General features: G+C 40.9%; 2 protein-coding genes across 2 annotated transcripts in view; one reads left to right on the top strand and one right to left on the bottom strand.

The window, feature by feature from the left end:
• Positions 1-164: 164 nt before the first annotated feature.
• LOC116048863 overlaps positions 165-15,654 on the top strand; it is a 110,487-nt gene continuing 94,997 nt past the window's right edge. The window contains exons 1-2 of the mRNA XM_031298145.2: positions 165-327; positions 5,045-5,146. Of these exons, the coding sequence (XP_031154005.2) occupies positions 5,089-5,146 (58 nt within the window). The 5' untranslated portion in view covers positions 165-327; positions 5,045-5,088. The remainder of the gene's footprint in view (positions 328-5,044; positions 5,147-15,654) is intronic.
• LOC116048873 (putative nuclease HARBI1) lies at positions 3,389-4,185 on the bottom strand. Its single transcript, XM_031298156.1, has 3 exons — positions 4,099-4,185; positions 3,900-4,011; positions 3,389-3,814 (listed from the first exon to the last, which is right to left on the bottom strand). Exons 1-3 carry the CDS (start codon positions 4,183-4,185, stop codon positions 3,444-3,446), a joined length of 570 nt encoding a protein of 189 aa, XP_031154016.1. The 3' UTR covers positions 3,389-3,443.

Raw genomic sequence — 15,654 nt, 5'->3', positions numbered from 1 at the left:
AGACAATTCTTTCCAAACAAATGTGGTTTAATAAAGATGATTATGAATTATTAAAGGCCATATTTGTTTTCATATCTTGTACAGGCGGGTAGTAGAGTAGAGGATGTAGAGTAGGTGTATCTTAGATTGATGGGAGCCATGACACAAGCCACACCCTACAGTATAGTACACACCATGCTCTATATATACTGGTTTTATTTGTGTTGCTCAAATAATAGTTGAAATTGATGAAATGGGACTATTTCTTTTGTAGAAACAGTTCCAGTTGAAACTCTTCTCAGTGGATTGCCCAGAAACATTTCTGAGAAGATACATGCTGAGCTCAGGGTGCGACATACGGGGGAGCTCGGCTCCCCTTAATAAGACATGGGCTCCCCTGAAAATGTGATTTGTGAAATTTTGGCGGGGTCTCTAAAAATATTGACAATGTGTCATTTTGACGTGCAATTTCAGTTTTGTGTAATGTGATCATCGTGGATTATTATGTGTAAAATTGCAAAAATATTCTTTCATTCATGACGATTGAATGATGATGATGATTTAAACCTAATTCACTTCAATAAAGATAACTATATGTGCTATTCTTGTCATGAGCATCAAGGCGTGGCGGCGCTGCGGTGCAACTTCAACTCATGTTTAGTACATGTTATTATTATTATTACATGTTAACTCAAAGATTCGTAGAAAAAATATAAACGTTTGAGGCCATTAATCGGCGCGCAAAGTCCAAAATCCATTCTGCAGTTAGCATCATATAGCCATGGCAAAAAGAAAACAAGGCAGTTTAGTTAATTTTGGTTTTACTAAGAAATTGTGTAGCCATGACGTTAGCACACCTCCCTCCGGGGGGCAACGCAAGAAGAAGCTGAAGAAATAATATCCTCTCTGGCTGAAGATGGTGGTGGTAACAGCTCATCAGAGGCCAGTTACCATCCTAACCCTTCTTGCTCCTCTCTCCCGTTAAATTGGAACAGCCAGCAGTGGAGAGACTGGAAGAGCCGATATACATGGCTGTTTGTTAAGGATGGAAGCTTGGGGTGCATCGCTTAGGCCTAATTGAACAGAGGAATTATGGTATTCTTCGGTAGCCTGAGTAACTTTAACCATTGTTCATGTGAAATCTCAGCCTGATGTTTATAGACTATTGTGGGTGGCTGTTTGCTGTTTGACCTATCTATTCCTGTTGATAAAGTATATAGTAAATCCTGTATAGTGCACACACTTGTAGCGGTTATGTATCTTTGTAAGTCATTGTGTTATGGGTTTGGTATTTTGTTCTGTGTTTTGTCTTATTGTGGTGATCTGTTTTGTATTTTGCTTTGCTTGTATTGGTTAGTCTTAGTGTTCCTGTGTTTCTATTTTTGACTTGGACTTTATTTTGGTTTACCTTTTTGCCTGCCTTTTCCAGGGGCCTGTTGCACAAAAGTAGAATGAAGAAATCCAGGATAACTGAAAAAGCGTAGCTTGACTTAGTGTGGTCTGCTCATCGCGGCTTAATCGGTTGCACGTTTGCCGAGCCAGGATGAGAAGGTGAAGCTATGTCAAGCCAGGTGTAGATAGTTGGGATAAGTGCACGTTCACGGCTTTCTTAAATAGACCACGGTATCGATCACAGATTTACTGATGCAGAGATGGAGAAGACGTGTGCAGCATATTTTTCACCTGCTGAGCAGCAACTAATTATGGAAAGTTATGAGGAGGTAAAGCATATAATATGCAGAAAAGGAAATACAGCTGCTGTTATTAAACGGAGAGAAAAAACCTGGCAGACAATAGCGGACCGACTGAATATCTACTTACTAGCAAAGCTGTACACTCTGTTTGAATTGCTATTAATATGCTTGTTTTATGTGTTGGTTTCAGTGCTGTATCTCGTTGTGTGCTAAATGTGCTGGGTGTACTGTAAAGTGTCTTTGAGTAGCCTACCATGTAAAGCACAATATAAATAAAATGTATTATTATTTAGCCTACTTTGCCATAAAAGTGAGCAGAGGGAATTAATGTTCCTCGGGAAATTTACCCTAAAGACTAGGCTTAATTTCAAACCCTTATTCACAATGCGAGAATATGTTTTACAACCATGTGCACAAATCTCTAGAAGCTATGTCTAATTCTAAATATCTTTCTACAATTAATGTTCATACAGAACAAATGTGACTGGGCAAAAAAGAACCTGGCAACAAGTCAAGATCAAATATAAAAACATTTTGCAGGCTGGTAAGTGCATTAATTCTTAACAGTGTGCAAATGGTATGTAGAAATTACTTGCAAGATGCCTGCTCACATATTTTATCTAAACTGATTTTAGCAGTTAAGAAGACTCATTTGTCTGGCACTGGAGGGGGCACCAGCTCCAGACTTCACCCCAGCTGAGGAAATGGCCCTTGATTTAAATCAAGGAAGGCCTGTGATGGAAGGCATTCAGGGTGGGACAGCTACAGGCTCTGTTCCACCTGCAGAAACTGCCCTCTTCATACAAGGTACATTTTCCAGTACTGCACATCAAACACAATCAACCATTTATGGGCATATGTGGACTGTCTGACCTTGTTGTGCCTTGCAGTGTCCGGCGACACAGTCACTCTCCTGGCACCAGACGATCCAGTGAATATTATTTATTAAAAGCATATGGCTTGGCACATCCTGTCAATACAAATTATATTTAATATGGCAGGGGGAAGGGGCTTCTGCAGCATGGGAAGGGGCTGCTGCAGCTGATGATGAAGAGACTGTGTCACTGGACTCCAGAAGGCCTGAGGTATCATGTCAATCTTATGGAAATGCGTATTTAGCCCATAATGGATGAGAAGTCAGTGATGTAGCACTCAGAAATGTATGTATGTAACAGGATCCAGACGCAGTACAGTCTGACAGCCAGCCTGGCAACATAGTAAGTATGGGCTAATGGAAATCAAAATTATGCACAATTCCTGCTGTGCTAATCAATGGGTGGTTTACAGAATTCACAAACTGTAAGATGTCTGTATACACGACATCTGAAAAAGCAAATAGAGCTGGCAGATGCACAGATTGCTGTAAGCAAAAGGACTCTCCAGGATCTGGACCTTTGTATAGAAATCAAGAAGAAAACACTGAGGAAACTGGATCTGGAGATACAAAAACTACAAAAAGAAGTAAATGACTTCAATCCACACTGTAAGCATATCTGTAAAACAATGTATTAATCATGTTTTTCTTTCTCTCTTCCAAACTCCAAGCTGACAAGTGACAGCACTAAAATAAAAAGCTTAAGAAGCATTGTGGTGTTCCCTGTGTGATGAATGTACACTACACTATGCAAAGTTATTGGTTCAGTGAGGTGAGACAAAAATTGAGGTTATGAAACCATAGTAAGCTACTATAATATTGAATAAAACATTAGGCCTAATTAAGGAGTAACATAAACTATCCTTTATTAGAGAAGGACAAGACAATGAAATAACTCATCTGAAATAATTAATGTATTGGTCTCTGACCAGCCTGCCATTAATGTCATCTGGGAATATAGCTGCATTGTCCCACTCAATCTCCAGTGCCACTGCTGGACCCCTTTCCTTCCTCAGACAGGCAATATTATGTAGGACCGTGCAGGCTACAGTAATGTCACAGCCCCTGTCTGGGGTGACCCTCAGGTGGTGGAGACACTGAAAACGTGACTTGAGAAGGCCAAATGCCATCTCAATTCGGGCCCTTGTTCTTGCATGAGCAAGATTGTATCCTTGCTGTGCTGCTGTCTGAGGGTCTGCAAGGGGAGTGAGAAGGTACGTCTCACAGGCATAACCCTTGTCTCCCAGAAGAACGCCAGAGAATTCACCTGAGAATACAAAATGTAATCATTACAACTACACATAAGTAAAACCGACGCAATTGTGTTTATCAGTGAAATGTGTGTGGCCTACCTTGTGATAGTCGGTGGGAAATGGTACTGGACCTAAAAACTCGGGAGTCATGGACGGATCCAGGACACTTTGCCTCCACATTAGTAATGATGCAGGCAGCATCACAGATCATCTGAAACAATGGAATGTTTCCTATTCAGTATACATTTCATGCACAGAATACATTTGGGCTAGTTGACAGTAACTAAATATTTTTTACCTGAACATTGATACTGTGGAAGGATTTTCTGTTGACATAATCTCCCTCATGGGCCCCTGAGGTGCGTTTAATGCGCACCAATGACATTAGGGAAAGCTGTAACACAAAATAGTCTGAGTATATCCTGTGACTATTGTAACACGTTTTTGTAATCTGTAATTAAAATCTGTAAATACCTGCAATCTTGTAGAAATCCTCTTTGTTGAAGCACATTCTTCTGTGGCCAGGGAAGGTAATAAAGATGTGTGCCAAGGACTTCAGTGCCAAACACACACTTCTGACACAACGGCAAATAGTCTCCCACGGCATATAAAAACATGCCGCTTGCAAAAAAACGCAGTGCCACACAGACCATCTGTGGGATGGTGAGAGCATGGCTTCGCGCTGTGCGGTGCTGAATTTTGGGACCCGGGTCCCAAAATTCCCCCGTGGGGTCAAAAATCCAGCTGTTCCACTTAGCTGCTCCCTCTAGAGGCCTGGAGAACTTCCGTTGTGTAATCTGGATGCTGCGTTTTTTTGTTGCATTTGTTTTCTGGGTTTGTGTGCTTTTCTTTTTGCATCGTTTCATATTTGCAGCGCATTTATGTATTTGGTTGTGTTGTGTGTCTTTGCAGCGTGTTTATGTATTTGGTTGTGTTGTGTGTATTTGCAGCGCGTTTGCTGAATGTTGCGCATGTGTTGTCAAATTAATGAAGTTGTTTTTCTTTTTGCATCGCTTCTTTTTTCAGGGTTTGCGTGCTTTTCTTTTTGCATCGTTTATTTGCAGCGAGTTTATGTATTTGGTTGTGTTGTGTGCATTTGAGGCGCGTTTGCTGAATGCTGCACATGTGTTGTCAAATTAATTAAGTTGTTTTCTTAATTTGCTTGTGTTTTGTCTATTTGCGTGTGTTTTCTTAAGTTGCAGGGCGTCTGCCCCTGTCGGCAAAAAAAAAAAAAATCCCCAAAGGCCTAAATAGCCTTACCACTTCCTCATATGGTACATTTTGCAAAATGGAGCTTGTCTTACTTCTCTGTGCCGTTTCTCTGCTGCATTCATGTGAAGCACAAGGTAAGAACTTTATTTATATTCCCCGTGGTTGATCGACTTTTCAAAGTCAAAGTTATCAAAGTTGCTGTAGCACTATTTCAGCAGTATAGAAGTTAGGTAAAAAATGTAATGTTTTATTGTAACTCATTTTTGAATTATTTAGTATTGACAAATGTATACAAATCTCAGCAGAATTCTCTGTAATATGCTCATTGTCAATTATTTCAAAAGTAATCCTAATAACATAAAACTTTAATTGATTCAGATATCAGAGGTGGAAAAAGTACTAAAATATTGTACTCAAGTAAAAGTACCAATACTTTGATGAAATATTACTCAAGTACAAGTGAAATTACCTATCTGAAAAAATACTCAAGTAATAAGTAGTTAACTTAAAATGTACTTTAAGTAAATTACTTTAAAAAAAACTGTAAAACGGGGCATCTACCATGTAGTGAAAATAGGACTGAAACAGTCTCTGAACCGTCGTCACTCGCCTGATCCACCTCCATCTCGTTCTCAATCGCCTACCGAAAGACTTGGCGCCTGGTACACACAGAAAAATGATGGGTTAAAAATAACCCAACTTGGGTTGTTTTATAACCCAACCGCTGGATCACTATTGCACCGGACCAACAGTAGTTAATTTGACCCAGCAAGATGGGTTGGTCATTTTTAACCCAACAGAGGAGTTAAAATATTCTACCCAAATGCTAGGTCAAATTAAATACAATTCTGGGTTGATTCAACTACATATTTGTTATATAGTGTACCCAAATGCTGGGTCAAATTAATTACAATTCTGGGTTGATTCAACTACATATATTTGTTATATAGTGTACCCAAATGCTGGGTCAAATTAATTACAATTCTGGGTTGATTCAACTACATATTTGTTATATAGTGTACCCAAATGCTGGGTCAAATTAATTACAATTCTGGGTTGATTCAACTACATATTTGTTATATAGTGTACCCAAATGCTGGGTCAAATTAATTACAATTCTGGGTTGATTCAACTACATATTTGTTTTATAGTGGACCCAAATTCTGGGTAAAATTAACCACATTGCAGTACAATTTAAGAAAATAAATTGCAATAGACTACCCATAGCTGTAAAACTGTTAAACTACAAACCTAGAACAGAATACATGCTAGATTTATGCATATATTATGCAATAAACACTTAAACAATACAAAAACAAAACAACATGATGGAATCTTTGAAAAAATGTATTATATTACATTAATTAATATCAACAATATAGTGGAACTGGTGCAGATCATATCACTCACAACAATTACGAATGAACTGGCTGAACATTCAATAAGCCAACAGTCAACAGGTCTATATTGAACAAATTCAAAAAATTCAAATTCCTATTAAAAAGCTGTTATGAAGAGCCATTAGCTCTACTTGCAAGAAAGTATTCTACTTTGAATAAACTTTACCATTTTAGACTCCCCTCCTGGCATTTCATATATTACAGTCTGTATGAATTCCCACACATTCAATTCAATTTTATTTATAGTATCAAATCATAACAAGAGTTATCTCGAGACACTTTACAGATAGAGTAGGTCTAGACCACACTCTATAAAGCCCCAACAATTCCAATAGTTCCCCCAAGAGCAAGCATTAGCAGTGGCTATTGCGACAGTGGCGAGGAAAAACTCCCTTTTAGGAAGAAACCTCAACAGACCCAGACTCTTGGTGGGCGGTGTCTGACAGTTGGGGTTATGACGGTACAGGATGTAGCGTGGCACAGCAGAGCATGGGTGGACGCGGTGGACGCAGCAGGACGTAGCCGGGCATTGCAGTGAATCGCAGAGCGTAGCAGGGTGTAGCAGGTCCATAGCCACAGCTGCACCCAAGACCCAGGTCTTGGTGTCGCCCTAATCCGAGGCGATGTTCTGGGCGAAGAAGAAACATAAGGACTCTGGGGAGTAAACTCCCCAGAGCTAGGTGAGTAACAAGCACTTCTGAGACAGGATGTGCATAAAAGGAAACAAAAGAAAAGAGCGTGTCATAAGAAGGAACTTCCTCGGCAGTCTAGAATTATAATAGCATAACTAGGAGAGGCACTATATTATTGATTATACGATAGGTAAATCTGATGACTGTAATGCCCCGCCGGTCTAGGCGTTCACTGCAACTCCTCACTCCCTAACTATAAGCTTTATCAAAGAGGAGAGTTTTCAGTTTAGTCTTAAATGTAGCGACGGTGTCTGCCCCCCGAACCCAGATTGGGAGCTGGTTCCACAGGAGAGGAGCCCGATAGCTGAAGGCTCTGCCTCCCATTCTACTTTTAGAGACTCTAGGAACCACAAGTAACTCTGCATTCTGGGAGCGTAGTGCTCTAGTGGGACAATAAGGTACTAAGAGGTCCTCAAGATATGAAGGAGCTTGACCATTTAGAGCTTTATAGGTCAGAAGAAGGATTTTAAATTCAATCCTGGATTTTACAGGAAGCCAATGGAGAGAAGCTAATACAGGAGAAATATGATCTCTTTTCTTAGTTCTTGTCAGAACACGCGCTGCAGCATTCTGGATCAGCTGGAGAGTCCTAACGGACTTATTTGAGCATCCTGATAATAAGGAATTACAGTAGTCCAGCCTGGAAGTAACGAATGCATGGACTAGTTTTTCTGCATCGTTTTGAGATAGGATGTTCCTAATTTTAGCAATGTTACGAAGGTGAAAAAAGGCTGTTCTAGAGGTTTGTTTTAGATGGGCGTTAAAGGATAGATCCTGATCAAAAATAACTCCTAGATTTCTGACAGTAGTACTGGAGGCCAGGGCAATGCCATCCAGAGTAATTATATATTCGGCTAATGAGGTTCGGAGGTGTTTGGGGCCCAGCACAATAACTTCGGTTTTGTTTGAGTTTAACATCAGGAAATTGTAGGCCATCCATGATTTTATATCTTTAATGCAAGCTTGAAGTTTAGCTAGCTGGCTGGTTTCGTCTGGCTTGATTGACAGATATAATTGGGTGTCATCCGCATAACAGTGAAAGTTAATTGAGTGTTTCCTAATAATATTGCCTAGAGGAAGCATATATAAGAATAGAATTGGTCCAAGCACTGAGCCTTGAGGAACGCCATGGTTAATTTTAGCGTAATTGGAGGGTTTATTGTTAACATTAACAAATTGCGATCGATCAGAGAAGTAGGACTTAAACCAGTTTAGTGCGATTCCTTTAATGCCAACTAAATGTTCCAGTCTCTGTAAGAGGATGGTATGGTCAATAGTATCGAATGCAGCACTAAGATCTAATAAGACAAGTACGGAGACAAGTCCTTTGTCTGATGCAGTTAGAAGATCGTTAGTGATTTTCACCAGTGCCGTCTCTGTGCTATGATGCTTTCTAAATCCTGACTGAAAGTCCTCAAATAAGCTATTGCTATGTAGAAAATCACATAACTGATTAGCGACTACTTTCTCAAGGATCTTGGAGAGAAAGGGAAGGTTAGATATAGGTCTATAGTTGGCTAAGACCTCAGGATCTAGGGTGGGTTTTTTCAGTAGAGGTTTTATCACAGCTACTTTAAATGACTGCGGTACATAACCTGTCAATAAAGACATATTTATCATATCTAGCAATGAAGTGTTAACCACGGGTAATGCTTCTTTAAGTAGCCTCGTTGGGATGGGGTCCAAGAGACAGGTAGGTGGCTTTGCTGAAGAGACCTTTAGCATTAATTGTTGAGGGTTTATAGGATAAAAGCAATCTAAGTATATGTCAGGTCTAGTCGTTCTTTCTAGCAGTCTGTCAGTTAAAGGTGACCCATTAGAGGTTGGGGGCAAGAGGTGATGAATAGTATCTCTAATTGTTATAATTTTATCGTTAAAGAAACTCATGAAGTCGTCACTACTCAGAGCTATAGGAATAGATGGCTCAATAGAGCTGTGGCTATCTGTCAGCCTGGCTACAGTGCTGAAAAGAAACCTTGGGTTGTTCTTATTTTCTTCTATTAGTGATGAATAATAGTCTGATCTGGCCTTTCTTAGGGTCTTCCTATAGGTTTTCAGACTGTCTTGCCAGTCTAAACGAGATTCTTCCAGTTTGGTGGAACGCCATTTATTTTCAAGTTTGCGCGAGATTTGCTTTAATTTACGAGTTTGGGAGTTATACCAAGGTGCTAGTTTCCTTTGTTTCATCGTCTTCTTTTTAAGGGGAGCAACAGAGTCTAAAGTCGTCCGTAGGCAGGCCGTAGCACCGTCTACGAAATTATCAATTTGAGAGGGACTAAAGTTTACATAAAGATCCTCTGTTATATTATGGCACGGTAATGAGTTTAGTGCTGTTGGAATATCTTCCTTGAATTTAGCTATAGCACTGTCAGATAGGCTTCTAGCGTAGAAGCTTTTATCTAATTTCGTATAGTCGGGTAGTAAGAATTCGAAAGTTATTAAGAAGTGGTCTGATAATAAAGGATTTTGCGGGAATACTATTACGTCTTCAATTTTGATGCCATATGCCAGCACAAGGTCAAGGGTGTGGTTAAAACAGTGCGTGGCCTCGTGCACACTCTGACTGAAACCAATTGAATCTAGTAGTGAGTTGAAAGCAGTACTAAGGCTATTGCTGTCAACGTCCACATGGATATTAAAATCACCTACAATATGTACTTTGTCTGATTTTAGGACTACACATGATAAAAACTCTGAGAATTCCGATAGAAAATTCAGAATATGGACCTGGTGCTCAGTAGACAACAACAAATATAATTGGCTGTACTGTTTTCCATGTTGGATGCTGAAGGTTAAGAACGAGATTTTCAAAAGAGTTATAATTTAGTTTAGGTTTAGGATTAATTAACAGGTTTGAGTCAAATATGGCTGCAACTCCCCCTCCTCGGCCTGAGCCTCTAGAAATTTGAGTATTAATATGAGTGGGAGGAGTGGCTTCATTTAGACTGACATACTCTTCATGGCCCAGCCATGTTTCAGTTAGACAGAAAAGATCAATTTGATTATCGGATATCAATTCGTTTACTAGTATTGCTTTAGAAGACAGAGATCTGATATTTAGTAGACCGCATCTAATTTTCCTATCCTGTTCTATCATTGCAGTGGTAGTTGTAATTCCAATTAGGTTGTTAAGTATTGCCCCTTTTTTGGTTACCTGTGATTTAACTGATCTGAGTCGAGTTACAGACACTGTCTCGTTTTTTTGGGGCAGGTTGTGGCTGACGTGAACTGGATGCTAAATTGACTATGTTTGCAGTCAACTTCTTATTACTTAGGGGATTCAACACTTTGTATGGTCTATTGTTGATTATAACTGGAATAGTACTAGTACTACATGTTACCCTGCAGAAAACATTTTCAGATTCATTCACTTGTAAAGTGCCATTAGGATCAATACCTGGGGGGCATGAATCTGTGATATTTTCAACAGAATGTCAATACTTAACTTTCAGTGTGGTCGTTATGTTGTCAGATAGCAGCCTGGCTCCATGTCGGTTTGGGTGGAGACCATCATGTTTCAGCAGGCTGGGCCTCTCCCAGAACAAGTTGAAGTTGTCAACATAGGGAATGCCCAGGGAAGCGCAGTGGGGTTTCAGCCAGGTGTGGAGCCCGAACAGTCTGGACCATCTTTCAGCACCCTTTCTGTAGGTAGGTAGAGGCCCAGAAATGACGATCCGTTTTCCTGTGCCCATCAGGGTGGTGATGAGAGTGGTGAAGTCTTTTCGAAGTGCTGTCGACCGTCTCTCTCTGATGTCGTTTGTGCCCACATGCACGATGATGTTGTCGACCTTAGCGTGGCAGGCGAGGATGCTGGGAAGTTTGTGCTGGATGTCACGGACCTTGGCACCAGGGAAGCAGTAGACCTTGGACGGACCGCTAGGTGTAGGGGGAATGTAGAGGTCCCTGACCATGGAGCTTCCGATGACCAGCGTGGAAGTTGTTGGGTCTGAAGGGGGGCTGTGTGGATGGGCCAGGATGAGCGCCGTGGGGACGTGGCAGAGAAGGGTTTCCGCAGAGCAGAGGGAACTCCTCATCGTTCATCAGAATGGTGTAGCGATTTTCTAGTCGTATAGGTTGGGCTGGGCCTGAGCGTTGTCCTGACCGCCTGCTGTGGTGCTTGCTTATACGCCATGGCTCAGGCTGGTGTGGAGTGGAGCTGGTCAGCAGAGCTGACTTGGTTCTCGGCAGAAGCCGAGGAGAGACGACAAAGGTTGTATTAGTGCGTGGGGGGGTGAGAGTAGTGCAGGGCAGAGTGGAATCAAAACATCCGACATTAGTGTGTGTGTGAGGGGAACTTCCACTGATAATGGTGTCAAGGAACTGTTCATTCACCTTGATCTGGTGGAGAGTCGCTATTCTGGCTTCAAGTTCCACTATCTTCTGGCTGAACAGGAGGCACGAGTCGCAGCCAGGTGTACAGCTGAGGGGGGGCATCGTGTAGCTTGCTAGTTTAGCTAGTAGCAACGTTGACGGAGGCCCTCTCCAAAACCGATCCCTCTTCACTTGCAGTTCACAAGTCAACACTTGCGGATGCTGCTGCTTGTGTTAGCAAGCTGTGGATACTCCGTTACTACTGCCAAAATATAGAAAAGAATTCCAAGGAGGCAAACATCCTAAGGGGTCCGCGTCACCTCCCCGCTAGCAGACAGGCTAACTAGCCGTTAGCACAACAAATAGCTAGACGTTGGTTAACGGAGCTGAGGAGAGTTTTACAAACAACGGAGAAACTGCGGCCAGACAGGTCCGGTTAATATACAGCTAGACGATGCAAAGAGTGACTGTATTTCACTGTAGAGGACTTAAATCGCAGGATGTTAAGCGTTAAGCAGTCTGCAGCTGCCGTTGTCTACAACAGGAAACAGGAAGTCAACCGGAAGTCATACGTACCTGAAGGTGTGTCATATGTACCTGAATGAATACATCACCATGTGAATACATCACATGTTCACACTGCTTCGGGTATTTAATGTCAAAGACAAAGAATGCCTTGAAGCAGTGCTTCTTGTTCCAGGGCCTGTCCAGCTATTATGACAAAGGCCTGAAATGCACTCTGATCATTTCCCAGCGTCAGGATGTAGGGGTATGGTTTGCATGTCTTGGCCTCATGGAGGTACTCCACCATGTTTATTCCAGGCTAAAAAAGAAAGAATACAAGAGAGCAAGTGAGTGAGTAAGGACCAAATGTCTACCGACTACTACAGTAGAATTAAAATATAGACATTGTGAAGACCATTTTCCTGGTCCTCACTAGAGAAATGATTGTTTTATGATAAAGTCTAGTTAGCTTTACAATTTGGAAAAGATTCAGTGCATCTCTAATTCAAAAAGTTGAACTGTAATAGTCTACATTTCATTGCACATAACGAAATATTCCAAACCTTTTTTAATTAAGTCTTGATGGTTATGGCATATAGTTCACATTACAGAAAACAATTTAAAAAAGGATTCAGACCAATTGACTACAAAAGACTCAATTGACCTAAAAAGCCATAAATCGATTGATGATCTATTATTACAATAAACACGCTCAGAAAATGTGTGCGGCCCACCTATCTGACTATGCTATCTGGCTGATAGGCAGCCAGGTTAGGTGGTCAGATAGGTGGGCTGCAAATGCTTTGTAGATTTAATGGGTTAAAATACAAAAGTGTCAACCTTCTGACAAATATGTTTATTTCTGCACTCAATACTTTGTTGGTGCCTGTTTTAGAACAAATTACTGCATCAGTGCGGTGTGGTACAGAGGTAATCAGCCTGTGGCACTGCTGAAGTGTTCTAGAAGCCCAGGATGCTTTGATAGTGACCAACGCGTTGTAAGCTTGTAGAATGGCTATTTTCCGAATACTGTCAGGCTATATTTGATCCCTGTCCCCAAAAGTATAGTAAAACAAACCTGGATATGCATGTGTGTGTGCACACATTCTTGAGCTCAGATATGTTGATAAAATGAATAAAGTTTCCCCTTTAGATGTGCTTGAGGACTTACAGGCTTATGGTCGATGAAGGCCAATCTGCATTCCTGAATGGTGTGGCGAGCCACTTTCGCACCGCGGCCATGGCCATCTTTGTAAGTTGTAGGTGGAAGCAAGCCTGGCAGCTGCCTCAGGGCGAGTTCCAACGCCATCTGTAGGAAGACATAGGTGTCAATAAGATGTGGAATGGCATACCTGTGATTTTGTCATTCAATATCCAACTAAAATAAAACCCATGCTAACTGTTACGTGCAGTTAATTCCCGCCCTGCAGCTGATTAGTTTGTAGTTTAGTTAATCCTCCTATTATTGGGCCGGAAGGCGGCAGAGATTAAGTATTTAAAAGAGTACCGGAGTACAGTCACTGCGTTTCTGTGGCAGTAAACAGTGCACAAAAAAAAAAAAAAAAAACACACACCCTTAACTAACCATGCTATATTCAGAGTTGTACAAGATATTCAAGGCTGACAATGTTAACATGACAACAGCAGAGCTGCACACACACACACACACACACACACACCGCAGACTCATAGTAGAGCCACTAGCTCAGCTATGCTGTGGATAACAAATACTTCTTACCTTTAAATCTTTCGACAAGGTCTGTCAGCTGCCACTCTGTCAAAGTGTTAATGACAAAGCTGTCCATTGATCTGAAACAAACACAAAAAGAGCTTAAGCAAAAATACAATTGCTATTGTATTAACAATTCAGACTATTCAGATGTCACCATGCAAAAGCAATGCAGACTAGCAGCAGAATGTAATCCAATGTGAAGATAACAGGCATTTTATTTAGCATCACAAAATATAGAGAAAACAATCCTCCCTCTCTCCCTATACAATTCATATGACAAATTGCATATATGTAAATTGTCTATGTTTTTACTTCACAAGAATATTTGTGGCTTCTCACAGCAGCCTTCAGGGCACGACTGTCAGTATAACAGTCTACAGCAGTGGTTCCCAAAGTTTTTATTATATATTTCTTAACCCTTCACTCAAGTGTCCCTTGTCGTTTGCCAGGCCGCCATTTTAAATAAGAATTTGTTCTTATCTATTGTGGGTCACCACATTACTTAAATAAATGCACATAAATGCATTTAGTCAGACATATCAGGTTATCTCACTGTTTTTACATACTTTAATCAGTCAAACACTGTGTTATGCCTTCACATTTCACATTAAAAGCTTCAAGAAAAACAAGCGCGTTCATTTATAGCCAGTTAAAATATTATAGCTAGCTAGCAAAGCAACTAACTGACAGCCTGTTGGCTAGTAAACTAGTTAACTGGCGAATCACCTGGCTAGCTTGAAACTAGCTGGCAAATTAGCCTGGCGAACTCAATAAACATGACCATATGTCCATGGGCATTATGAACTTGTTTCATTCATTCATTAATATAATTCAGACCAAACGGATAAGCTGTAGGCTATCCGTGCAACGGCTAGCTAAATGGCTAACGTTAGCTACGTTGTTAGCCAAACCAACCAACTAGACTCGACAATATAAAGATACTACTTTAATAGGTAACGCAACACAGACAATGTGAATTAGACATGTAGTGTACACAAACCTTTTATTATTTATTTGCCTCGCTGGATGGCCAGTCAGTTTCTCTGCTGTGACGAGCGCTCGGTGTGTGGACTCTGGTGGACTCTGGTGATGATGTGATGACGTTCGAAGCACAAACAACCCACGTGCTGGGTCAACCGATGTATGTTGGGTTGATGGATTTTGACTCAACGCATGAGTTGCACAAAATAACCCAAATTCCATATAAATAACCCATAATGGGTAAAACATTTCATAACCCAGCGGTTGGGTAGATTAAATAACCCAGCTGTTTTTAGGGTGCACAACAGCTTCCAGTAGATGTGCCTTCCACACTGACAGCAGGTATCCCTAATGCACACTACTGGCTCTGCTTCTGACACTAAATCACATTTTATAAATTGTCATAATTCTCAGCACAAATCTCCTTTTTACAAAGCTTTCTGATGAAGTCAAGTCAGTTTCATTATGGTAGTGCCGAATCATCTGGCATTAATTATCCCAGGGCATTTTTCATATAGAGCAGGTTTACACCACACTCTTATTAATTCTTATACTATTCAGTCAATGAGCAATCCTACCTGGAGTTATGGGCTCATATAGCTGGTGCTTGGTAACATTACTGGCTCTTCATTGTCACTGTTAGCAGCAAACAGGACTAGTAGCTGCTGCTGCTGCGGAGCTACAATATTTATAAATATAAACGCTGGTTTGCAGGCAATGTTGTATTGTTTTTGCAAGACTGCTAGCATCCTGCACTTCTCCTAACTAAGCTTACCCGTCTCATTGTCTTCATTTGGCGTTTAGCTAAAAAGGAGTTAATCTGGCCATGTCACTTTCTAGAGCTCTCCTTTTTAAATTGTCACCTTTTCAGTGCAGTTTTGCGCTTTCTATTACCCGTTTAAAACAGCTTTTTTTTTGCTCGTGGTGGCATCCTCCAACAAGCACCAGTGACTGAAGTGTATGCGCCATCCTTGCCTGTCTTCTTCTCCACTAACATATTGTCAAACAAACATTAGTTTTTC

Source organism: Sander lucioperca, chromosome 9 (assembly GCF_008315115.2).
Source record: "Sander lucioperca isolate FBNREF2018 chromosome 9, SLUC_FBN_1.2, whole genome shotgun sequence".
Taxonomy (NCBI): Eukaryota; Metazoa; Chordata; class Actinopteri; order Perciformes; family Percidae; genus Sander; species Sander lucioperca.
This window is presented reverse-complemented; position numbering and strand designations above follow the sequence as displayed.

What these genes read in the sequence shown, in the direction of transcription:
- LOC116048873 (XM_031298156.1), bottom strand. Translation starts at nt 4,185, where the DNA reads ATGTCATTGGTGCGCATTAAACGCACCTCAGGGGCCCATGAGGGAGAT. An exon ending in TCCACAGTATCAATGTTCAG is followed by an intron (nt 4,012 to 4,098) that starts GTAAAAAATATT and finishes CCATTGTTTCAG; the next exon opens with ATGATCTGTGATGCTGCCTG. An exon ending in TTCCCACCGACTATCACAAG is followed by an intron (nt 3,815 to 3,899) that starts GTAGGCCACACA and finishes TTGTATTCTCAG; the next exon opens with GTGAATTCTCTGGCGTTCTT.